Raw genomic sequence first — 27,264 nt, forward strand, 5'->3', positions numbered from 1 at the left:
GTTGATCCACGTGCTCGTTATCAAGGTAACGATATCAACGTCGGCGACGTCGACCCGCCGAGAGGAAGATGCACGCGCGCCTATCGCGTCACGAACGCGTGCGCAACAGAAAAATCCCGAACGTGGGAGAACCAGCGAACGTGTAATTCCGCGGACGGCTGAGGAACGAGTGGACTGGCGTGCATTCATTACCGATAAGAGTTTCAGCGGAACGTTGAGAAATATACTGCCGCCTCGAAAACCATTCGAACAATAAAATTTCTGTTCTCGCGAAATTCTCGTTATAATTTTCTAACAGGGTATGGTCTATAGTGGAGCCGATTGTGACCTGACCAATTGCTGTGCAAATTTCTTCATTCTTTTATTTCGTTCATTTTTTAATAAAAAATATTAATATATGTCTTATTCGATGAATATAAAGTCAATTGCGACCGAAATCAAACCAAAGATACAGCAATTGGACAGCTCACAGCAATCTTTGGTTTGTTTTCAGCTGTAATTAACTTTATATTTCTCGAATAAGGTGTACTAAATCTTTTACCTAGTTTATTTTTGGTTTAAAAAATTTTATATGTCTTATTCGACGATTATAGAGTCAATAATGCCCGAAAATCATCCAAAAATTGGTCGCACGACAGCAAACGCATCCAATGCCCTAATACGATTATAAATCTGACTGCTTCCCAGCGTTCGTTTCTTGGACGATACAGGCAGAGGGAGATCGAAGATGCGATTTTCCAACAAATTACATGAAATTGAAACCAAGGACAAAATCTTCGCCACGAGTGATCTTATCGTAGGCTCGAAGACCGAAGCTTTCTCTTTATAACGAGACTAATAAAACACTTCTGTACGAAATTGTTTTATGAAACAGAGCCGTGGAGCCGGTCTCGATCGTGCAGGAATTTCAGAATTCGTCTCAGTGCTCGCCACTATCTAGAGCCGATCAGCAAGAAGAAGAAAACGAGCCGCGATGGTACAGTTTAAGCGTGTCTGCCGGAAGATTACGGAGCCGATTTCCGCGGGCATGTTCAAGAAACCGCACACGATTCCGCGCGTGGATAGAGCCCAGCACAGCAGCCGGCGGAGATCGGAAATAAAAATTCAGTAGCCAGCAACAACGAATCCGGCGGCATCTACGGCGATAACGATCCGGCGTCGATCGCGAGAGCAACGATCCACGAAGGCGGCGGTTTGATCGTCGTCCGACGGGAAACGTGTCCGCGGGTCGGCCGTGGATCTCCGAAGCGTTGCGCGCGCGCGTGTAATCGCGCAACAAGGAGGAGACCGGGACGCAATTACTGAAATTGAACGAGAGGCTGGATGCTGATGCGAGGTTAATCAATAAGTGGCGACTCGTTGAGGGAATGTCACGATCCGTCAGAGGGGATTTCGTAATTCAGCTCTCCGGGCGGCGATGGTTTTCCCTTTTTCAGAAAATTCTTACTCCGAGAAGGAGCAGGAGGAGGACGACGCCGCCTTTCGAAGCCAATGCGCGGCGCACTGAGCGACAGATAAGCGCCGATCGGGTTCTAGAGAAAGAGTTGTTTCGGAACAGGACCCACCCAGCCGGTTTCGTAAGCCCTCGTACATGAGAACCACGAGAGAGCCACGAGCGTCAAACGGCGAACAGATCGCGCCGATTATCTTCAGGTTCGCGAGCGCTTCCGGTACATGCTCGAGGTACGCGCATGTGACCAACGGCACACGCTTCCGACTGCACTCCGTCAGGATGCCGACGTAAATCCTCCGGTGGGCGGGGCGTGGACGCGTTTGCGTTCATGCCGACCAAGAATAGCCGTGCAAAGTGTATCGGAGCCACCGAGCCCTGATATCAACAAGACCCTCTTCTCACGAACTTGGGGGGCAGTAGGCACACGGACCATCCTGGTCTGACCAAAAATCGTGTCCCTGTTCTCACGATGCAGTTGTAGTCTTCACGTTAGGGTACACCAGGCTCCTTTGTCAGAGGATGCAGCGGCACTCGCACTCACTACTTCGACGATCGACGTGTCCGTTGAGGAACCGTTTCGGAAAATCTCGAGATCGAGTAACAAAATGTTCACACTAGCTGGACCAACCGATAGATCCCCAAAATTATGCCAATGATAACTACGAATATGATCAAAATCGTGGACCCTTCGAATGCACTTCACCAAATCAAAATTGTCCCAATTGCTCCTGACAATTTGCAGACGCCATAGACCGGTATATATAGATCCTCGTTGCAGAAAGAAATCCACGTCTACCAAGAGCTCGAATATCCCCGAAGGCAGCCAAACTGTCGTAGACGAGTATAACGAATCCAGAGTCGCTCGAACGGGGCGAGATCGAGCGGAATGTATGCACCGAATTTGTCAGCGTAATAAAAATCGACGAGCAGAGATCTAACCCGAGATAAATCAGGATTTACGGTGGCGACGCGTGATCGTGGCGAGGAAGCGGCCGGAGCAGACGAGATATCGACGACGGATTCAGCTCGACTGGCCGACACCGGCCTCGCCGAAACCCGGAAGACCAGACCGTGGGCCCCGGAGTTTCGGTGGCCGCTCGAAAGAAGGTAAAAGTAACAGTTATGTTCATTGTCGCGCCGCCCCGACGGACGTTTTATGACTGTTCGCCCCGTAAAAAAAGGAATAACGGTACTCGCTACCTCGCCGCGCTTTACGGTCCGCTATACAAGTCCTGTTTATTGGTTTCGGTAACGCCGAAGCGTATCAGCGAGCCTAACCGAGGGCTTAGCACCCGGAGCCTCGGACTACGGCAAAAGTGTCCCGGCGTATTCGACGACGGACGTGACTACGCGACCATTCGCCAGTTTTATTGCCGACCGAGGCAAATTACGACGGCGTCCCCCGACCACTGTCTATTTCGTATTATACCTGTGCCCTAGTGTCCTTTTTTTCGGCGTTTTATCCCGCCCTCCTTTTGCCCCGAAGTCGCCCGACAGGCCCCGGAGTCGCCTCGAAATGTTTTAAATTTTCGTTAGGACTTTATGGCGCCTGTAAACGCGTGCTCTAGAAAATATTGGCTTCGTTTTACGATACGAGTAAACCCAAGGTGCCCCGACGAACCAAATAAACAGCGACTGTTATTTATTCGAGCAATTTAACTTTGGCAATGATCTGGGGTTTTTTGAAATCATCAACAATCGGTTCATCGGCTTTGCTTTCTCGTCGACACGAGTTCAACGACGTCGAGTTTTATTGACAGCTTATGCATTCACCGATACTGTGAAAACATCGACGAATTGTTTAATCAATACTCATTCTGCTGACCTAAGCTAAGTCAACTTAAGCCAACCTAAATCAAGCTCAACCAACCTCAACCAACCTCAGCCAACTCCAGCCAAACTAACCCAAATCAACTCGATCTAAGATGTCGATGAACTCGTGTCGACGAAAACATAGCCGGTGAAGTAACTGTCGATGATTTTAAAATAACCCCGCTGATCTTGCCCACAATTGCTCCAAACGTTTTTGCGGCCAAACGCATTAACGGTACCCATTATATATGGGTCGAATCGATATTTCAATTCGGCGGAGGTGCATTGGCCAGTCCGAAAGTAGGTCGAACTTAGGGTAATAGAGGCGCGTGAACTGTAAATTAAGCAGACATTTTTCGGTTGCTTTCAACGAGGGTTACACGGCCGTAAAATCGTCGACCCTCTGTCGCATCATTCCGGGTGCGACTCTACTCGCATTAATGCCACATTAACCCCATCGCACTGACCTTCCCTCCGACTCTCGTACGGGCATCATATTTCTCGCACCGTGCGGAGCTTCGTTTTTAAGGTGAATGTCATTTCATGAGGTCGATGCATTATTATCATGAACACGATAAGGGCCATAATATAGAGCTTCAGACACATTTACAAAACGAGCTTCTATAATAGCTGTCTTGTTACCTCTTCAAAGTAAATTAACGACATTATGGCTGCCGTATGGATGGCAGAATTATTTGCTCAGATTTAAAAATAAATTTTGTACGCTGATCTATTATATATTCATAAATGTAAACCGTGTCAGACGACTTAATTTCTTAATTTTAATTTCGTCGAATCAAATCCTTTATTTCATACAATTTTTGTGGTATGGCAGTTAAAGTATTAACAGGTACGATTTTTCAAATGCACATGCTTAGCTACTTTCTATGATCACTATCCATAGACAGCGATAATATTTTCTAACGTTGAACGAGAATATTAAGATCAATAAACAAATACTCAGTTCCAGGAGATTAATTCTATTTACGTAACTATTTATTTAATTAATGCAGCTGTTTGATCGTTATCTTATTACGTACTATATCGAAAAACCAGACGTATAAATCCTTAAACGATTAATTTGAATAAATCCTCGAGACGGTTGACGTGACAGTGAAAGTATTAAAATACGCCTCTTTCGGCACTCCGTAGAACTGGCGTTAACAACGGTAACACTTTCGCGCGGAGAGATTTCGTATTTGGGTAAGAATTTTCGTAAATTTAGTGGTTTCCTTGCTCGCGTTCCGGCTTGTCGATTATGAAACCGCCTGTACGATTAATCACGGAGGAGCCGAGCGAACCAGTCTCGAAGTTGACCGGCTCGCCGTGAACGTTCGTCTACGGAAACGAGATTTCCTCGGCAGCGTGGTTCGATCTGTATTATAAAAGTAAATACGTCGGTAAGGTCGGCGCTCGTAGTGCGCCCCGGTATAAAGCTCGCGGTGCGCAATATATAATATGCGGTCAGACGCGAGACTACTTTTAACCGCGGCCATAAATCAACCGACCGACTGCGTGTGCATTCCTAGAGAAAACCTGCCCCGTGTAGAAAAATAGCCGCGGCCACGGCCGCACTCGAGATCTCGCCGCTTCTAATGAACGCTCTTCACGGCTGCTCTCTCGGTTCGCAAAACGAGAAACACACCGTCGATTATATTCCCGACTTCCGTCAACGTCTTCGACTACACGATCCCGAGTGCTCCGGCTGACGAGAGCCAACGAGTGGAACGTGAAAGAGAAACCCACTCTTCTGTACCGATTCAGACCAGGAACGACCATTATGGAGATATTTTGGAAAGCCGACCTCAGGATGTTCCGGGAAAAATCGCCGACTGAGTTGGCTGCTTCGTGGAAAAAATAACTCTGGGAAAATTTCCCTAACGGGGCTAATGAGTGGTTCGAACGAAACTGCTCCGCTTGCAGTCGCGGGTAATGGGAGACTGTACGACTAGTCACTCGAGACGTTCGTCGATATCTCGGACAGTTTCTTGCACGTGAAACTATGGGAGAGATTCATATTTTCCTTTCTGAATCCCGTCGCACTCTCTACGATCGTTTCCATCGTTTAAATCACATAATTATGAACTGTGACGATATGAATGAACTGTATCCTATTAATTTGCCACTTTTCAAGTAAATTTGGACACACAAGAAATATCAATATCTTTTTCTTCGAAGAAATTATTACAACAGAAAAGCATTGTAACTACGAAAAAAAATGGCACAACAAGGTTTCAATAATGGCTCACTTCCGTACATTGTAAGAATCGTTTCTGGTCACTCTAATCGAGAACGAATGTACTTCGTAGCGAGTCCCGAACGAGTCCTGAATTTCCGAAAAAAAAATCGCGCGAACAGGTAACAATCCAGCAAGATGGAACGTTTTATTAGAAACCGTAGTGGTGTAAGGGGGCCCTGAAAACGACTTCGAGGGTCTCTCGGACGACCCGAGCCTTGGGCTACAGTCCAATTAACCCATATATATCCCCCCCTCGCGGAGCAAAATGAAATCGAGCTGGTTTGATCGATTCTTTCTGCGATTCGCGTCGCGAGTAACATCTCGATACGGACTTGTACAATCAGACCCTCTCCGACCCGAACAATCGATATCGCCGAACGAACAGGGTAGCTAGATTCCAGACGTCCCGCGATACTCGATCAAGTCCACCAATTTGATAGGATCTTGCTACGAAATATTTGAGATTCCGCGGTAATTAATGGTTACCGGAACGAGCGGCCGGAAAAATAGAAACATGGCGACAGGAAAGAAAACGGAGAAGGGGGTCAAGCGATACGGTGGCCAGATAGAGCAGGCGTGGAAAAAATCGGGCTTGCCGGGAGCGACGGTTGTCACGGTGGCCGTAAATTTCCGGAGCTAATGGTGCACAACAAACGCTTGTCCGTAGCTGGTCTCGTAATGTCCGTTCACGCCGGCCTAATATCGTTGCCGGCGTTTAATAAATACGTCGCGCGGGTAATACGTCATAACTTTTCCACGCGTCGCGATCTCGTGCACGCGCGCGACACCGGGAGAGAGAGTGCGAGAGAGAAAAAGAGAGAGAGAGAGAAATCGAAAAAGAAAGAGAGAGAGAGAGAGAGCGAGGCGAGCAGCACCTAGTCTGAGCGGACGAGTGTATTAAACGCGCGGCGGGCACGCACGTACCGCGATGTATCACGTTGATATTCGTCGAACGGTTACCGCGTAATGTCACTGAGTTATATGGTTCTTAACCGAGACTCTTAATCGCTGGATAATGTTGTCGATTCCTTTCTCTCTCCTTCTCTCCAACCTCCTGCCGTTCCCTCCCGATGCCGTGCCGTGGGTGCACGCACTGCCAGTACACGCATACCGATAAAACGAACGCGTAGTCGCGCGCGCGCACGTGACGAATGCGTAATTCCGCCACGGACGAATGATCGTCGTACGTTTTTAGTGGCACAAAAAGGACGCCAAGATTAGAACCCGCTACCCTCCCTCCCTCCCCCCTACCCGCCCCGTTGTCCGGCGCCATACAAGCCGCGTGGAAATTATTCAGCGAGCCTGCGAGTGCAATGTCGATGCCGTTGCATGACTCACGCATCTGGAATTCGATGGCGCTTCCAGAAAATTAATTACATCTTGCCGACTTGCCGGTCGATTTCGCCAACTTCTCTCTGGCCCACTTGCTGCTACCTTCGCGTCGGGCCTTTGCCCCGACCAGTCCCCTTCTTGCATACCCAGTGTCTAACTTTGAGAGATCCGACAGCGTTTAGCGGGAGATCCGATCGATTAGAATTTGGGACTCCTGCGTACGCTGCGAGGGATCTAAACGACTTGTTTGGCTTGTCGGCCACCCCTATGCAACACCTCCGTTCGGAAGGGTAGCAGCCCCCGGGTCGCAAGAACCGTCCTTGTTAATCCTAGGAGAGCTAACTTCGAGGATCAAAGTGTTCAAATTGCTGCATACAAGCGGCACGTCTGTTGATGCAGTCGAACAGAGAGGATCACGGTGTTTCGGGGTCTATTGTCCAGGGTGGTCTAACAAGTCCAAGTGGAGGAACCCGATGTAACCGTAGTGTACATCAGGAATTTTAACTTTTCTCTGCATTGTCCGAGGCTTTGTCTCGAAGAGAATGCGGCGGCCCGCAGCAACGAGACCCGCTCTTTTCCTCCGCCGGCTACCGGGGACCGCTGGACGTTCCGGCAACGCTTCCGCGGACATTCATCGCGGATGATGAACGGGAAACGAGACGTCGAGCGGCTCTCTCTCTATTAACGCTCGAACAACGCGCGATTAATATGGCCGGCGGGTAATAACGGTCCGCGTGTACGCGGGCCCGCGCCGGCCCCGCTCTCGAGACGGCGGCTTCAGCCGGGCCCCTTAAAAGTCCCGGATAGAATCGTACATCATCGACGCGTACGACGGGAAAGAGGCGGTGAAATTAAGAAATTTCCGTTCCGCCGTGCAAGATCGAACCTAGCCGCTTAAGCTCTATCGTTGCCGAGAGAGCTCCGCGGAGGTGAGCGCTACAACGACGATCGGCCGATTATTTTAAAAGGTCAAGAGGTTCCTGGTGGATGAGTTATGCCCGTCGTCCTTTCCCACCCGCGTCGGCGGTCAATAGCCACGAAATAAATGGGTACGCAAAACGTTTCGATTCAGTTCTCGCATGAAACGCGGCCCCGGGTGACTTATGCGAGCGAGCGAGCAACCTCGCCGCGTGAAATCGACCAAACGAACGGAAAAAGGCGCCGCGCGATCCGTCGATGGGAAAATATAAATATTAATCAGGTTCGATTCCTGTTAGAAGAACCAGTAATTTACTCGCTGAAAGACTCGTTGAAATGAAAAAGAAACAAGTTGATCGACATAATCGCGATCGTTCGCTTATCTGCGTTCCTATCGAGATCGGTCGAAGAACATGACCCCGTTCGATGATCCTAAATGTTCCGCGTGTTACGATTTACTAGGAGGAAGTGAAAACTTCAGCATCGAGTGACTAATAACCATAACCTGTTTAACACGTTTGCGCTATCGGCACTGGCTTCGCTGCTTATCTTCATTGTAACAATTGCTCTCCATCCGACCTACCTCCTTTATGAATCATTGTTACAATTTCGTAAAGGAAAGTTGCACTCCTCTTGAACATTGTGCTACAGTGCTAATTGAAACTAAATTAAACGTACACAAAGCTAATTAATTCTCCCACCTGGTCGTGATCATCTTGATCTTACTGTTATTACTATTATTATTCTTATTGCTGTTATTATTACATTGCTTCTCCCATTGCTATTATCATTCGATCTGCGTTCATTGTTGTCATGTTATTATTACTTTTCTGCCCTTCTATTTTTGTCACTCCGTCGACGCATTAAACATTATTACCATTATTTTGCTGAACCTTATTCTGTCGAGCGAACAGAATAAATATAATAATAATGTTGCGAATCACTCCGTTTCTCTCGCGTCGCGGCATTTTACATATATATTTACAATAAAGAATATAAACTATAATACAACTCAATACGATTATATTTCAGATCTATCAATTTGAAATGTTGCTCGACCGATCTCGACTCCCCGATTGTCCATTGGTAACACTCTTCTGTGGCAACCCCTATCTTCTATTATTTTTTAAGGAGTTGTTCACAACAGGGCAGTTTCACATCACAGCGACTTGATTTGGCCGAGTCGCCGTAACAATAATAACGTTATTATATCAGGTGTTTAATGTTTATTATATTTCATATCAGGTATCGCGGAACGCAATTTACAACAATCGTTCCAATTTCCCCACGAGTTTACCGACATTCGCGAGTTCTTCTCGAATAATAGACATTTCGGTGGTCTGCGATTGGAGGAGGTGTAGGGGTGCCGGCGCGGATTATCGAAATGACGGCCGGTGGAGCCCGATGGTGAGGATCAGAGTGTGAGTCGTCTGACTCAACAGCCTCGGCAACGGCCTTGTAAGCAGCTCGGTAGTAAGATTCGTGGTGTGCAAGAGCATCGTCGCCGGTTTTTCACCGTTCAGCGGTTATGGCAGAGCGCCGTTACGATCGTATGTTCCTCGGCGTTATTGCATCTGCCCCGCCCCTTCCGCGGGCACCATATTATACGTACATTCGCTGGCGAACGGTCGTAATAATCTCGCCGGCAGATAAACAAATAAACGAGCGGTTCGACGAGAGCGAGAGAGCCCCCGTGCCACGCGTTCGGTCGCTCTATCATGTCCCTGGCCTCTGTCTCCGTCGGTTTCAACGCCGAGATAAAGTGTATCGGTGTCATTGGCAATTAGCCGGCCGCTCGATATTCATAACTTTTTTACCGGGCTGATGCGAGCCTGACCGGAATGAAGAAGAAAGCGGTCACAGAGAGGCGGTAGCAACGGTAGAGAGCATTGTGGCAGTCGGGTCGCAGTCCGGGGTGGCAGGTGCTGTTCGTAATGGCCGGCCCCCGTCCAGCCAGACAGACTCGGACACACAGAGCCAGTGTGCCGTGGGCAGGTTCGCCGACGCGACGCGACGCGAGGCGACGGGACGCGTGGAGAAGCGACGCCGTGCCGAAAGAGAGAAGCAGAAAAAGACCAGGGAGAAGAAAACGGTGTGTTGCGAACGTGAGTTACGAACGTCCGTGTCTATTTGCAGTGGCCAACAACGCCGGCTGATTACATCGTCGCGTATTAATTGAATACGGGGCAGATGGCGCCAGAACGCGGCAAAGAACTACTCTCTCTTCTGATCGAGGAGGAGGAGGAGAAGGAGCAGGAGGATGATGATGATGCGAAGAAGCGGATCGGAGGCCTCTCCGTCTCTCTTCTATCCAGGGTCTGGTTGATGGAAACGGTGCGATACGGCCGCGTCGGCGATCATCGATTTCAACGAGTTCCACGTAGACGGCGAGGCATCGCGTCGAATCCCTAAGTAACGCCGCGATGGAAGATCGATGGAACGAAGAAACGTTTAGCCAGCCGATGGAAATTGTTGGTTTTATCGTGGGAGCTGACGAGCCCGGGGACGCGTCTCCTGATGAATGTTTAATGGCCGGCTAATTAAACAGCGAACCCTTTCTTCATCGATTCCCTTCGACTCGATCAATCCTCGCTGCCCTCCAACCATTTTCATTCGATCTTCCTGTTTTTGTTTCAACGACGAGGCTGTACGTCTTCCAGGTACATCTTCATCCCGCGAGCCGCTCTTCCTAGAAAGGGAGAGAGAGAGAGAGAGAGAGAGAGAGAGAGAGAGAGAGAGAAAGAGAGAGAGAGAGTGAGAGTATTCCGCAAAAACGTGAGCAGGAACACTTTTCGATTCAATTATTTTGCCTTGTATCCCGTCGATGCTCGCGGGCACGGGCGTACGTATCCTTTGTCTGCCGGTGTACTCGTTCCGATCGTCGGGCATCTAAACACGTTCTTCGTGCCTACGAAGCGCGGCCGGCTCCAAAGTATGCATTATCTCAGCCCGGAGCACCGATGAAAAGGCAGTGTCCAGAGTCCGCACAAAAACCCGGAGCCCGCGAAAGCTGTGCTCGAAATCTTCCGGAGAACGTCCGCTCCTTCGCAGTGCTCTCTCCTCGGGGGGGAGGAGGATCCGTCCGTTTCTCTCTCGACGAACGTGGAAGACTCGTCTCTCGGTCGCGTGCTCTCGCTGACAACCGATCGCGGTCGGGATCGGAAACAATCTCAGAAACAGCGGGGTAATTGATAAATTGCCGCTAACGACAATGGTACGCGGCGAGAGGATTAATCCTGGCCGCGAGGGCGATAACTCCTCCCGCATGAAATTTGCAAAACACCGAGATAGCGTACCGGCCCGTTGTCGGTGTGCAAAGGCGAGCCGGAGCCCCGGCGTACATGCGAACAGCTCGTCCATCAAATTGAGAACCCTGGTAGGCAGGCAGCCGGTACGCTGCCGGCTGAACGTGCGATCAGCGCCTATACTTTGCTCGCTCGCTCGCTAGCTAGCTCGGCTAGCAGCGCGCGTTACGCGCCGCTCACGTTTCGCAGGCTTCTTTTTCCTCTTTACAGCTCGTAGGCACGAATAAACCATCGCTATTGTTCGCAGGAACGACAACCGCTGCCGCCGCCGCCGCCGCTCGATAGAGACAAGAGAGACCACCGTCACTCACCGAAACGCTTCGCCTCTGCCTACCACTGAGATACACGTGTCCTCCTCGCGATGCTAGCACGAGATACCCGGGCTGCATCGACGCGCTAATATCGCCTCGTTCATCTTGTAATCGTTCGTTCGGCTTCGAGCTCCGTCGAGCTCCCTGTGTCCCGAACTCTTCCGTCGGGTTCCCACGATTTATCGTTTACGGTCAGACTTTGAGAAGTTTCGACGTTTAATCGGGGACCATTCTGTTTCGTAGATTTATGCGCGCGGCGTAGAGAATTTAAATAAAAATTCATTACCCCGGGTCCACCGTCGTACATCATAATTATTTCATTCGGTCTGCGTCGGACGAGAGTCGCGAGCTGCTGTTACATACTTGCGGGATAATTGAGAACCTGCTGGCCGACGAAAGCTTCGTATTTAATCGGCTCGTTTGCTTTATCGCGGGCAAGTTTAAATAATGGCCCGACAGCTTGATCGCTTATCCCGAAGACCGTTCGATTTTTATGTTGCCGGAATTCCCTCCCCGCCGATGGCTCTTCTGTAAATTTGTAATCGCTCCTTCCTGGTCCATTTCAGCTTAATCGTTGGCAATTCGATGCTTGTCGCCGATTATTCAATTCGATTTCGTTGATATCGTCGCGCACCTGTTGGGACGGTTCCATAAAATTTAACCGTGTAATTGGCACACTTGCTATCCCGTGTAATGGAGTATAAATCGGAACGTAGCTTCCGGTAGTGACGCTCCTCTATTTTTCGCGCCAATTTCGAGAACGACGGACAATCTTCCCAGTGGATAGCCGAGATAGCCAGCATTTTCATGTGTTACGGTAAGTGATCGAAGTAATGCTCGCTGGTAACCAGCCCGTAGATCGTATCAAATTCGAGAGACGCAATTATTTTGCACATGTAAAACGGCCGGTTAACACTGGCTCTCGGCCGTTTGCCAATCGCGTGAAATAATATTACGCGTGTTTACGGGTGCCGGGGCCCCGGAGAGTTGTCGGCAGAAAAACGTGAGACAGGATGTAAGTGATTCCGCCGATCAGAAATTACACTTTCATGGCGGCGGATCACCGTCGGCCGTGATAAGCACCTTTAAGAATCCTCGCGTAATAATGCTCCTCGGCGTAGAAATAAAATCGCCGGACGATATATGTATATGTTGGTTTCACGATCAAATTATGCGGCGCGGCTCCATGCAAATTGCCATTGACTCGACATAATTGGATCAATGTTCACAATTAATTTTAACAGCTCCGCTGTTTTCTCCTTCTGTGACGCCACAGCCTCGTTTTTACAACAATGCCACCCGGCCGCGCTTCATGGGCGTACATTCGAAATCAATCGACGACGTATTGCGAGCGCCGGCCTGTCGTAACAGGATCGTCGACAGGTCGGGACTTCGTACCAATTTGCATTTAATGCTCTTTTTGTCGAGAAGTGACGAAACCGAATCCCATTCTTCGAACGCTTCCTGCGTAATTGGATGGTAAAGAATTTAAATCATACAAATCCCAATGAATAGATCATCATCTCGCGAAAATTGTTCGGCCATTCATGTCATTACCTTTTTTTTTCTAGACCAACCCTCGTGACCTGGAAAGGTCGCCGAAGAAGGATGCGACACTACCATCGTCGACAAAAATTGTCCACAACACTGCCAGAAACAAATTACTCTCGCAAAAAGCAGGTAAAGATCGACGATTTACGCGATCGAGCCAGGACATTCGCGAGAAGAAGGAACCGCGAAGGGGGTAGAGGGGCCGGCGGGGCAGATGACGGAAGCGGATTCGGCGCGGATTTGATGGATCGAAGGCCGCGGAGGCTTCGGTCGGATCGGACGCGAAGGCGAAGAAGGGCCACGTAACTCCGAGAGGCCCGAATGTTTTTCGAGCGAGCAGTAGGCAGGAGCGGCGGGCGTGGAGAAGGGAAAAGGGCGTAGTAAGTCATACGGAGAGGCTCGTACGTCATCCTCCATCCGGGCCAACGGAGCAACACATGGAAAGGGTCTGCGGAGCGCCTCCATGCACGATGAACGCACCTACCAAGTTGGGTCGCCTCTTTAGGTCGCGGCTGGCGTGTGTCTGTGCCCGAACACAGTGCCACGGGCTCGTCGGTTGGCTCGCACACCTTCTTGTCCGGGCAGAGGCCGAGCCACTTGGTCACGGACGTGCAACACGCACGCCTATGTTCGACGCGAGTCTCCGGCACGATCCGATCTTTTCAATTTTCCGATTGTAAATTAGCGGCTTAAATGGTTCGTGAAAACGTCCCCGGTGCAACGGCGAGTCCAACGACGAACGGGGGCCGGAAACGTGGGCCCCGGAGGGGGGCACGGCATCAAGATGGAAAGTGCACTCGGCCATGTTCGTCAGCCATTGAGGTACTACACGGAGAGAGTCCGGCGCACACCTTGCGACGCGACGCGTTTAGTCGTCGCAGCGCAGCGGCGCGTGATCGATAAACAGCTTTTTCTCGGTTTTCTTGCAGAGTCGGAGGGAAAACGATGAACGATGGGGGCGAGGCGAAAACGAGGCGAGGAGGTGGCGTAACTCACTGGGGACAATCCCGGGCAAACAGTTGCCGGTAATTAGAAGCTCGCGTGAAACGGATCCGTAAAAAAAAAAGGAAAAAAACAAGCAGCGCCGTCGAGGCCCATAAATGATTTGTACAATGAACTCGCGCCCCGGTGTGTTCCCTGTGTTCCAGAGACGACTGGTACCGCACACGAAGAGGCGGGACGCGGGGAAGGAACGATCCTTGGTCGATACACACAGGAGATACGTGCTCTGTATTACCGACGAGCCCTCGGCAAGCCGGGAGACGATAGCGGCGAGCGTCGAGGCACATAACAGGGAGGGGTAAACGAGCCGAGCCACGATTTCGTCGTCGTAAACGTCAACGTTACGGTTACAGCGTTGTTCCTGGCTGGTTTATATTGAACGAGGTTGCTCCCCGAGGTACGTAACACCTACTGGCAACCGTCGTATCGTCGAGTAGCACCATACTCGAGGCTCCCAGAGCTCTGCGAGCCGAGCGAGAGAGAAAGAGAGATGCAGAGTGCCCGGAAAGAGAGCGAGAGAGAGAGAGAAAGAGAGAGACCAGGAGGGAGAGACCACGTGGCTTTTACGCGGGAACCTCGCCGGCTTCGCCACCGAGAGAGTTCAAGGTTTGTTAGCTCTATCCTTTCGTACCCAACGCCGGGGATAGACCAGCCGGCCAATAAAGATCGTTCGTAACGATGCGATATCGACAAGCGTAAATCAAAAAAGGAGCACGACAACCACGCGCGCCTCGGTCGTTAACATTCCGACACGTACTTCGCATTTTTCTAATCAATTTGGGGAGCTACGCGCGGGGAAAGTGTCGATCGTCCCGTGGCCTTGAATTATTGATTCATCGACTCCCGCCGCTATAGCGCAATTTTTCCCGCCGCCACCTTGCGCGGCTTTATGCAGATTAAATTCTGTTTATCGCCGGCCTGCATCCAGCGAATTAATTTTCTGATAATTTTTCCGGAGAAGTTCCGCTCGCTCTGGAACTAGTTCTGTCACGGTGCCCGGTTCAACGAACGTGTCGCTGCACTCATTATCCCGACCACTGTCACGCGACGTTTATGCGAACTCGTGGCAAAGACTCGGACGGCCATCGAAATAGAAGATAACGTATGCGGGCGTAACGCGTTGCTCGATCGCGATCTTTTTGCGAAATAACGGTACGTATTAGCGACGCCAGGTTGCAGATCTTGGGGGGGATATTCAATAATCCTTCATCACATGTGTGATTTTCGACGTTCGCAAGCAAAGATTTGTTGCGAACATTCGCTTGTCCCTTATCTCGATACTCCGACAGGTGCAGGATTGATTAAAAGTTGCTCCAAAGCTTGCAAATGACACAGTTTCGCCGATGATTGCTTCCCGACTAGTAAAATGTTCAAGTTTTACTGAAATTTTGATTTCGTAAAATGTTGCTCCTAAAGAATCACTCTCCAATTAGAAATTATTTCATTGCTCCGAGAACATTGAGCTGGTTTCATAACTTTCGCTGGAAGATCTTGTCTAATCGAATAAATTAGTCGATTCTTGCGACCGCAGAGCAATAGTAGAACTATGAACAGCATTTCAGGCAGTGTCACAAATTTCGAAGCAGATCGAACTCGATAGATACCTGACGTTCTGCGACATCGAGTTTTTTTCGTGGGGTCAACGATGCGGGATAACGCGGAACAAGAATTAGCATCCTAAGGAAAGCCTCGGGGAAACGAGGCAGTTTCGCAGGAATAAATGAACCACGGGGTGGCGTAGATAGTATTCGAAACCTCCGTCTTCACGCCCTCTAATTACCCCATAGACTGGCGGCAGACCCTTCAATGAGGGGCCATAAATTTCCCGGCCGCGTTTGAAAACAGCCTCCGAAAGTGATACTGGCGGGACAGAGAAAAGGCTTTTGTGCTGCGGGGCCGTGCGTCTCGGGAATTGCCGCAGCTAGTACCACCACGGAAACGCGCGCGCGGGTTCGATAAAAAACTTTTAACTAACAGGGCCGATCAATCATCCGTGGAACGATCGCGCGCGGCGATCGCGAGCAACGATCGGCCGGCAACAAGCGCTCGTCGATGTTATCGAAATAAATGTTGTCTGCCCGAATAAAATCTCTCTGGTATCTGAGCGCGATTCATTAGGGCGAACGATAGCGCGGCCATTATGCTACTTCGTTACCGCGACATTAACGGGGCGAGACGTTTACATCTGAAAACGGTGGCGATACCGACGCGTCCGCGGCCGGGCATTAAATCAGAAACGGTGAACTTCAATCGGCGCGTTTCTCCCTTTGATGTTTATCAACGGGAATGATACAAATGCATTCAGCGTAATCAGGTTCCTTCGGCGACCCGACTCCCGCGCACGCGCGCTCTCTCGCCCCGGTTAATGTGTCCCGAGATCGTGTTCCTGTAACGCCGATCCGCCAATAAAACCGAGTTAATGATACCGTGTCTATCGGCCGTTGATTTGTGCGCGATTTGGGCGGCGTAATCGGCTACCGCGATCACTTATTGCACGCTCAGGACAGACGTTTACGCAAATACCGTTGCAGCATTCGTAAATCATGCCGCCGCGGACACACAGCATCGCGTGCCGTCGCGCTCGGTAACAGCGTTTATCGCATTCTTAGCGACAACTAGAAAAACCGGCATACCGATGAACGCGACCGACGATTACGCTAACAATCGCATTGAAATAAATTACGCGAATTCATTAACCCTCTTGTTGCCGGACAGATTTTCGAGTTGCTCGATTTTCAGCTCTCTACACTCTAATTTCTTTTAGCTCGGAACCATGCAACGTGACCGAGGCGTGAATACATAATACCTAACGCGAAACGGTACTATAAAATATTACGCTACATTTCAGTGAATATGTAGATAATAATTTTATAATTACTTCGGTTAATATGCTCCGAGTTAGAAACTCTATCGCAGTTGGCAACGAATGCAAGATTTTAACGGTAAACGTACCGTGACGATAAAAAAAGACGAACATCGCGTTGTTTCTTTTACAACGGTTGAAGTTATAAAGATTCTTTCGTAGGAGATGATTCGATAAATTTGCTAATTCAAGCATACATTATAATAGAAATGTCGAGGTGTCTAAACAAGATCAGTCCCGTCATTCTTTCAGGGCAACATACGTCGATTGCGTTTAGTGCTCGCTAGAGATTTAATGTTAACAAACGACTACAGCGATCGGGTTAAAAGGCGAGTTTCGTGAAGACAGAAGATTGAAACGGAGCAGCTTATTAGATCTGCAAATTATAAGGAGAGATCTTGCTGCTACAATCGTTGCCGCTCGCGATAAAAAAGCTGGCGAGGCATCGATCGGAATTATTGGACGCGAAAGAAGCGCGATCCACCGAAGCGCGAGAACGATGAACTTTTTCTCCCATGGCCAGGCGTCGTAAATCGTTGTTTATCATCTGCTCCGAGCTCGTGTTTTTACGCGGGACACGACGCGCCAGCGACACTGTCTCGACGGATTGGTTTCTCCGCGTGCAGTGACGATAAAGCCGAATTATTTATTATAGCGAACGCGCATGCCGGCAGACACGTTGATGGCTCTATATTTACCCGCAGACTTGGATCTACGATGAAATAATCCATAATCCTGTATCAATAAATTTTCGTTCGCGCGTGTATCGCGCGCTTGTACTGCCAGCAAAAGCAAGCTTGCTGGAAGAGAGCACTTGCCGAGAGAAATGAGTCACCGACTTTCGATCCGCGAAGCGCATAGAACCTGTTCGGCGAGCAACCAAAGCCGATCAATTGGCTATTCCCGGTTCCCGACGCGGTTCCCTCCTACAATCTCGGCATTCCGTTGCATCGCGGACAAGGCCCGCGGATTCATAATCGGGCCCCGATTATATCTTCCGTTTCCGTCGCGAGAAAACCCGCACTTTCCCCGGCGATTGCCTCACACGCGCCTCTGCGATTCATTGACTGGGAATCTGTTTCAGACTGCTGAATGGGAGAGGAGGACGCCGATTCAGAGCCGTGCTCGTTTCGCGAAAGAGATAAAGATAGAGAACGAGGGGGAGAGAGAGAGAGCAGCGTTTAAACAAGAGGACCACGCCTACCGAATATTAAAAATTCTCCGGCACCCTCCACGGGACTCCGAGAGCTCGCAGAAGGTTCGTTCAATAAAATCCCGTTTCTTCTCTCGGAATAAGCACGCGCGCCTACGTCACGAGGGCTCATAAAATAATCCCTACACCTTTTGTATGCATAAAGAGAGAGGCTCTCGCGTGGTCCAGCCGGAAGAAAAAAAATAGGCGGACCTTAAACCGGACCGCAGGGCGCGAGGAGGAGGCTAGAGAAAGAGGAGACCGAGGAGAAGCGAAGCGGGTCAAGAGGGAAAAAAAGGACCATGAGAGAGAGAGAGAGAGAGAGAGAGAGAGAGAGAGAAGGAGAGTAAGAGAGAGAGAGAGAGACGCAACTAAGACGAACAGTTGAGACTTGAGACCCAGCTGAGAGTCGGCGGAGAAGAGGCAGAGCCCGAGAGAGAGAGAGAGAGGCCTCGGTGATTATATATCTGGCTACGACCGAGCGAGAGGCTGCTAGGCCACCTCTAGAGGGACAAAGACACCGATAGAAACAGCTGACTACCGGAATTCGGGGTTCCGGAGGGGTGAGTACGACGAGGAAGGCACTTGAACCCCAATTGGACGAGGGCTTCCCCATTATACTCGACGTACCCAACGATTTTACACGCACTTGACTCCATTCTACCTATCCACCAGACGTAACTTTATCGCGCTCTGCGCGACCGATTTTCCACGATCTGACGCTTCCTACCTATATGGGAAAGCCACGCATGCTCCGGCACACACACATACACAAAAAAAAGGAAAGAAAAAATGATCCATCGGATCTGCTCGTTTGTTAATAGAGCATTCTGATCTCCATGTTCAGCTGCGTACGAGAACAGGCAATGCCGTATGAATACGTAATTAACGATCGGTCCTCAATTATTATCCCCGCTCCGTAAACGTTCGCGGACGTCTAACCTTTTAACCGAGACCGACCAGATAACCTCCGAGCATACTCATTTGCTTTAGATCTTACAACATATTCCACCGTGGCCGTGCTGTAATTTCGACGTAACTCGAAATGAATTTGTGCGACTATCGCGAACGAGTTTCAGAGAACTCTTTCATCTTTTCCATCGTTGAACAAATCGTTCTCGTTTGTTATGCTTTCGTGGACATTGGTGATTGTAAAAACAGCCTGGTTCGGAGATCGTAGATCGGATCGAACGGTGAAAAGTATGTCCACACGTCTCGGAATTTCCAGCATTCGAAAATAGACGATCTTTCTCCAGAGGAGACCGCGGGCGGGTATTAATGATAACTCGGGGCGTCACTTTGCGCGTTGCTTTCACGCGGGTGGATTAGTTATTGCCAACCCCCGGCAGCAGCGAGGCGGTTCGACAAGCAGTGCATTCATTCGCGCAGAAGGCAGCGGAATATTTTTAGTCGGGCGAAGACTATAAATCCGTTATCTCGGGTTCGCTTCGTGACGGATACGTCGTATTTCAATCGACGCACAAATAGAGCCCCGGGCTGGGAAAAATCCTGTACGAGCGTGATCGGGGTAACGCGACAACGTCAACCTTACATACGACGATTGTATACGATTGTAACCGTGTCTTCCATTTTTCAGAGCCGGACCAACGCAACGAAGGGAATGATTTGTTTCGATCGGGGGAGGCTCGTTGTCGGTGCTCGATCTTTTCTGGCAGCGACGTTTTTGCTCGGAAAATAGCGGACTTGATCGGGAAACGCGTGGGCAAGGTGCAACGACGCCGATCGTGTATTTCACGTTAATCAAGCCGGTGACCGTGAAACTGGGAACACGATTTCGCCGGGTCGGTCCGGACCGGGCCGGGCCGGGTAAGCTCTCTCCCGATGCACCACGCCTTTCCCGACCACGTGGCCTTACGCTACGGCTACGGCTACGGTGTATGCTCGCTCCCCTAAGCTCTCCTGTCGCTTCTATATTTCATCACGGCTGTTATGATAATCGTCCGCGCGACAGAGAGCCACGGCCGAGCGAGATAGAACGATCTTATGAATGTAAACTCACCTGCTATAGCCATCCAGGGGTAGAAGGTATGGCTGCCGGTGGGTTGCTGATGTAGTTGCGTGGCAACCGGTTGGCTCGCGGACGAGTTCAAACTGCAGGTGTTCCAGGACGACGTGAGGGACCTCGAGGAACTGTTGTTACCGGGACTCGATGCCGGGTCGCCGCCGACCAGGCCACCGTAGCTCCCAACTCTCGTGCCCTCCGGGGTACACGCGGAAGGGCGCACCACCGAGTTGCTCTGACTATTGGCACCGGAGGTCGCCGACTGCCAGACGTCCTTGACGGCCGCGGCTGCCATCGCGGCCGCGTAGCCGTTCTGATGGGCAGCCGCCTGGTCCTGCTGTTTGCAATCCTTGGTCGCCGTGGTCGAGTAAGAAGACGTGGTGTGACCGGTGGCCTCCGGGGTCGTCGAGTACAATTTGCAGGCCGTCGCGACGCTCGCGTCGTACGGCGAGTCCTGAGGTGGCCTCGTGTTGGTACCACCGCCAGGATGTATGCCCAGCGAGGACGAGGTGTGATGATGATGCTGCGTGGACGCGTACGGTGACATCCCCAGGCCAAGGGGGAAGCTCCGGTAGGCCGCGGCGGTGGCTGGATCGTGGTGTTGACTCGCGGCCCCCGTTTGATGATGGTGGCTCCCGTAGAAGCCACCCGTCTGCTCGAAATATGAGTTCATTATCCCGGGTATCTTGAATCACTTGCACTGAAACACCGGCACTCGAGAACAACCAAAGGGGCTTTTTGTCAGGCTGAAGCAACCAGCCCCGCTGTCCGTTGCTTCCGGGGGGCTTTTAAATTGCGTCGAGCACACACGCGGCTAGTCGAACGATACTAGTCCGTGGCTCGAGGATCCCTAAATCGGATGAAGTCCGTTCACCGATCGGTTCGTGTCCGATTCGTTGCTGATTCTGGTTGGTTCGCGCCAAAAAGGCGAGACGTTGGGAACGCGCCGGGCTGTGTACCGATGGCACGCTGTTTCACGCGGACAGGTGACGGCGTCAACGAGGGACGAGCAAACGGGCATTAAACCGCTTTTAAGTGGTCATAAAAGTCATCGGTAGGTAGGTCGGTAGATAGGTCGGTAGGTAGAGGCGGCGTCGGCGGCTGTGCACCCACAGTGTCAATGTCAGTAGGCCGTAGGATTGTAATTCAGAATGGGACTCATGGCAGCGGCGGGGGCTGACTTTTATGGGTTTGTTATGGATACGGCCACCGGCGAGAGAATCGTGAACCGGCGTGAGCCTCCGGCCTGTGTCTAGGTGGTGGAAAACAGGCGATGATCGTTAAACTGTTACGACGCAATAAACCGGGGTAATAAGACGGGCTATAAAACTGCCTGTGTGGGTCTCTCTACCGCGTGCGCGCCCGTCGACGGTTCGGTCGGCCGGCACGCGACGATCTCTCCCTCGCGAGCGAGCACCTCTCTCTTTCTCTCTCTCTCTCTGTATCCTCTCTCGAAATGCGTGTAAAATGCGTGCGATGATTTCGGATCGGTCAAGGCCCGGGGCCCTATGGTATATCGGTAAAGAGACGGTCGATCGTTTTTGTCAATTGGGGGGCCAAAAGCAACCGCTGACTCTGTCCGCACTGCACACTAGCACTAGTCGAAATGTGACTTCGCTGATGACTGTGGAGAGGTTCGGTACGAGGCGACGTACGAAGGGGATCGTAACGAACCACGGTATGCCAGTGCGGTGGTCCACGGCACACTACCGCTTTTCTCGCGCCCCGTGTACCGCCACTCTGTACCGTCCTCTGTCTCTTGCCCGCTCGTTCGCCTAGTTTCCTCTCTCTCCTTCACCATCGGCCTCTCTCGCTTCCACCATCGAACAGTCCTCTCTCTCCTTCTCTCTCGGCCACCACACAGCCCCCGTTTCTCTCCTCGTGTCTCGCTCTCACCACGACTATATCGCTCCCTCTCTTCGTTCTCTCGACCGCTCCTTCTCGCTCACGCGCGCACACTCTTCCACGATGTACTGCGTTCCAACGAGAAGCGCGCACCGCTGCTTTTCCTCCTTGTCTTTCGTGGCAACGTCCCCCTCTCCGACGCGATAACCGACTTCTCTCGCTTGCTCCGTTGTCGCTCGCCTCCCCCTCCCCCGCACACAACGCCCCCTCCACGCTTGCTCTCTCACCCTCTCGTTCCATCTCGCTCCACCTCTCGCCGGCGCGGCGTGTCGCGCTGCTCTTCTCTCTTCTCCTTTGCTAACCCGAGCAATCCTTCTCTTTCTTTCCCTCGATTACGGAGCGACCCCTGTCGAGGGCTCGGGCAACTCCGCGACATGCCGCGAGATTAAATTTCGTGCTGGTTTCGTGAAACACCGTGCTGTGCCGATATCTTGGACAGGGCCGTGTAGCGAAAATGCGGCGGAAAGGCGGACGAGAAGAAAATTCGAGAGGGCAAAGGCGGCGGAAAGCGAAGAAACGGCGAAAAAGACGATACGGAGGGAAAGGAGTAAGACATAGAATTACGGTAGCCAAGAGGGAGAGGTACGAGGCCGCGGCGTTCGCGCGCGCGGCGGGAGGGGAGAAGAAAACAGGGTGCCAAGGGAGGAGGTTATGCTTAAGGACCAATCAGAATTGAATTCGTCACGAGTGCCGCGCCGGCACAGCACGAAAATTCCTACGCCATGTGAAAGTAGTTCCAAGTTGGAACGACGCCCATGACCGGCTAGGCGCCGCCCCGCGCTGCCCCCACCAGAGCGGAATCGCGCGAGCAGCCGCGGATACAGACACGTCGGTCGTCGTGCGGTAGAGCGAAAGCTGCACGCCACACGCGCGTCACGCAACGTTTCCTCTCTCCTCTCCTCTCTTCTCTTCTCTCCTCTCCTCTCCTCTCCACTTTCTGCTTCTCTCCACATTATTCCGGTCCGTTCGTGGGGATACGTGCACCGCCACCTCTGAGTTTCGCGGCGAACTAACGCTGCCAGATCCATTCAGACGTTCAAACGACCAACATCAACGAGGCACCTTGCGATTATTGTTATTGGCGAAAGCGGTCTCGTCTGATTCCTGCCTCGCGCCAGCTTGATCGACAAGCGGACCGAACGGGGGACCAAGGCGGGGAGAACGTGGTTGTTTCGCTCGTGCGCGCGTTTCTGATCGGCCGCGCGCCGAATGGATTTCATCCGATATGATGACTTCTCTCGATTCAGGTTCTGAACCGGTCCGATGTCGTGAAGCGTGTCCGGCGGAGAGCTGTTCGATGACGACGCGATTGCGAGGCACCAGCGACAGGAATGTTATCATAAACGTCCTTTACGAGATACTTGGGCGTTTTACGAACCAATTAGACCACGGCCGTACAATTAAAACGCCGTAAAAGTGGGCCTCTCTCTCGTGAGAGGCGAGCCCCGGCGTGCGAGCGCCGTGGCGCGCGCCGCACCAGTATCGGGAATGTTTATTGGGATGTAAATGTCGCTGGATTATCGCCCCCGCGGTTCGCACCTCGTAAATTATTCCGTAACGAGCCAAGTAATGCCCATCATAAGCTGCTCTCAGGGGCCGGCACCGGACTATTTGCTCGTTCACTTTCGCCATTATGAATGTTTAGGATATAACCCACCTACTTCGAGCAAACCTCGAAAAAAGGGGTTTATAAACACCACCGGGCGTCTCACCGTGCGGCGCCGTTTATGACCAATTATTCAAGAACCGTGCACTGGTGTGTGCTCTGGCTGAAACACATCATTTGTCACTTTTTTATTGCTCCTCGGGATATCACTCTTTGTTCGCGATCGTTCTCCTGAACTACTTTGTTCTTGTTTCGGGACACCGTATACGTGAACTTGCGACGTGCGCAAACGTAAATCTTGGCTGTGCGATTTTTTTTGCAAGATTTATTGCAACGCGATACGTTCGTTTTTACGTACGAAGTCGCGAGACATTCTACCGGATCTTTTATTTTGCCTTCATTAACTTTTTGTGTCTTCCACGTGCAATTGAATGCAATCCGTGAAATTCATCTTCCACGGTGTATCCATCATCGTAGATTGATTACTTCGATCGATCATTGGCGTCAAGTCAATTGTCAAAGGGTCACGCGTTGATAGAGTCCTTGATGAAGAGACTTGACGCCGTTTTCGCTTTTGTGGGACTCCGACAGGTGGCACAGCCCGTTTGCTTGAAAATCATGACGGCAATAAACTCCGGTTTTATGACCACTTGAACAGAATCGTAAAAGTCAGGGCCTTTAAGCTTATAGCATGGTAGGACGCGTGTCGAATATGGTGGGGGCGTGAAGAGAACCACCATAACGCGAAAGAGGGGGGGAAAGGGTGTCCGGGGCTGTGTGGGTAGCCAAAATGGGCCTAAATGCCCCTTTTAAAACGCCATTGAAGATAACCAGGCATCCACTAAAAGGGGTTTATTTAATGACCGCGGTTGTTCTCACAGAACCGGACGCTGTGGCTACTGACGACAGTCACCTGATGGCTTCATGATTATTACAAGTTTTTTCTTCGCTGTTGTTACATTCTCTCTGCAGTCACCTGCGCCGGGAATCGTCTCCTTTGTAGACGAGGATAAGAAGCAGGAACCAGTTGGTTGCTAGGCCGCTAATAATTTTTTCGAATTTTCTCACGGAACAGTGGCCCTTTCGCGAGATACGATATCAACGACAAATTCGACATTATCCTAGGTATCGTTTGATCTCGAATGGATGATGGACGTCCTTCGCGTGAACTTCGAATAAAACCAAAATGAGGTGATCAGGTATTCGAAGATGGAGGAAGGTATTAGAGGGCGTAGCTATAGCAACGAGAAGATGGACACGAAAGCAAAGGGGCCGTTGCACCCGACACGAGCAAATCTGCACTCTTGCTAAACCAGCATCCATTCTTCATCGCTCCGGTGGCTTCGGTTCTTCTGGTCTCCTCCAGCATGGTTCAACGCACTGCTCGGACTCTCATTTTGGTTGGTCTTTCTTCCCTCCTCCAACCCCACACTGTGGTGCCCCCCTCGCTGCTCTCGCAACCTTCTCTTTTGCTTTCTTATACCTCGTGCTCCTCCCCGCCGCTCTCCCCTGGGACGCCGGGGATGAATATTCGATCATGAACGAGCGTCAGAATTTCAGATAAGCGCGATTCTCGTCGTCGTTATTCGCGCGGATCGAAACTCTGGGGGATCAACCTGTGATATAGAGCCACTCGCGGCGGTGGATGATAATGGCGTACCGGGCGATCTATTCTTGCAGTGTAAATAGTCCGTTTCGCAATTATTCGATCCTCCATTGTCCGCGAAACAATCATTTCCATTGTACTGGTAGAAATTTTCCTCCATGGTTCACAGATATCCATTTATTCCAAATATTTTTTCGTGAAATATTACATCGTTCTATTAAAAATTGAATATCATCTCCATAGGATTTTTCGCGTTCGTTGCGAAGGTAAAAAAGTATCCACTATCGGTGTAGGTTTTAAAGTGTTTAATTCCTTTCTAGATAAAAAGCATTTTTCGTCCAAAATTCACGTGTCATATACAATATTTTTTAAACAATAACAGCTTCTTGTATTGTGCAGAGGATAACGGAGAGCATATAATAAAATTTCGCTTTATCGTCCTTAGTAAAAAAAAATAGTAAACGCTGTTGCGTTGCGCACATTTTTAACAATGTCGATTATTGCAAAAGTGCAGCAAATTCTATGCATATTGATCTGCGGTACATCAGGAGGAAAAGCGAGATCCTTTGCTCGGCCTGCAAAGGACGCGGAAGATGTCCTGTTTGCCATCTGGCGGTTTCCTGCGGTATTACCTGGCTGCGAAATATCTATCGCAGCTCTCTGCAGTTCTCGCAGCCGATATCCTGATGAAAAATCCTCTTCGGCCCTTTCGCACAGGGTATGGAAGCATTTATCTATCTGCGATTTCTGTCACGAGTATAATTTCTACGAGGCATTCACACTTTCGATCCGCAGAGATCAAGAAGAAATTAAACATCCAGCTTCGACAGTCTTCTTGCAAAGCTGCACTCGTAAATTGTGAGGTAAAACGCTAATATTCGAACAGCTAAACGGACTAATATGGACGGGCAATTTGGCAGTATTTGGTTAGCTAATCTTAACGAGAATTTTGCACGACATGTACCCTGCTCGGGAAATACGGAAACACGGACAGACGGATCAAAAGCAACGTCGAGGAATCGTGCAAAAATGTACGTACTACAAGAAGTTTCAAACAGCCAAAGTCAGTGCCTACGAACAGGTAATTGGCGAGCAATTTCTTTAAACATAAGTTGAACACTCGTTAAACTTGATGGCGTCCTACCTTACCGATTGGGGAAACCTGTCCGGCGACACACGAAATATTAAGGAGCGTTCACACGGCCGAACTTGCCAGCTGCAAGTTCGCTTCACGGCTGCTCGAAAAATTTTCGAAATTGCCTGCTCTGGAAACCGTCTATTAACCGCAGCGCTCGAATCGGAAATATCGCTCGGCGCGCACGAATAAATCGACGAAAGATAATTGGACGAGCCCAGCTGCTCGGTTAAATACGATCCTCGCTTTAAATATTAATAACATCCTCCGCGGCGTTAAATCAGCGACCTGGCCGCAGAGGTGCCATTGTCGACTTAACAAGTCCTATCATAACGTCGATAAAACCTGCAGCGATTTGCATAATTTCAGGAGCAATCGGCATGTCCCGCTATGAAATATTAATCTGTAGTTTTCCTTCGGCGCGCAACCGGACCGGGATGGTAAAAGGAAGATCGACGGGAATTAATAAAATTAGAGTACAACTGGAATAATTGTCGAAGAGAGTGTTTCTAGGTACTTAGCTGGCGGAACACGGAGAAGTTGGACGAGCGGAGATACAAACGCGGAAAGATACGATTCATTAGCGTGTTATCAAGATAGCAACGAGTAGTAAGTAATACGTAATGATAGGATACAGAACTGCCGTGGGTAATGAAGAAAGTGTGCCCGCGACGACAAAGGGGATAATAATGGCTGGTTAGAAGTAGCCGTGCGCAGGCCGAATGAATGAGTGGCAGCTTACATGTAAACAAACAAGTATCAATGCGTCCAAATTGAAACATAAAACGAAATGAATGAGCCCATAAATACTTAGACCTAATGGTAGGGTGCGGGTAAGCTATTGCTCGAAGATCGTTACTTATGCGCGCGTTGTACGAGAACCAGCCCGATACCTTTGGTAATACTGATGCGGTTTCACTTTAAGCGGCAATTTTAATCCAAATCCTAAGACCGTTACTTTTATCATTCTCGACGTAATGCCGTGAATATTGAATATCGGCTATTCTAGGC

General features: G+C 50.3%; 1 protein-coding gene across 3 annotated transcripts in view; it reads right to left on the reverse strand.

The window, feature by feature from the left end:
* Positions 1–22,035, reverse strand: part of Ubx (ultrabithorax) — a 212,875-nt gene extending 190,840 nt beyond the window's left edge. For 2 of the 3 annotated variants that reach the window (XM_076521689.1, XM_076521688.1), the window contains exon 1: positions 19,999–22,035. In XM_076521689.1, coding sequence (XP_076377804.1) covers positions 19,999–20,674 — 676 coding nt within the window. In that variant the 5' untranslated portion in view covers positions 20,675–22,035. The remainder of the gene's footprint in view (positions 1–19,998) is intronic. The other variant, XM_076521690.1, reaches the window with a different exon arrangement.
* Positions 22,036–27,264: the final 5,229 nt, after the last annotated feature.

This window comes from Megalopta genalis, chromosome 5, assembly GCF_051020955.1.
Source record: "Megalopta genalis isolate 19385.01 chromosome 5, iyMegGena1_principal, whole genome shotgun sequence".
NCBI classification, from domain to species: Eukaryota; Metazoa; Arthropoda; class Insecta; order Hymenoptera; family Halictidae; genus Megalopta; species Megalopta genalis.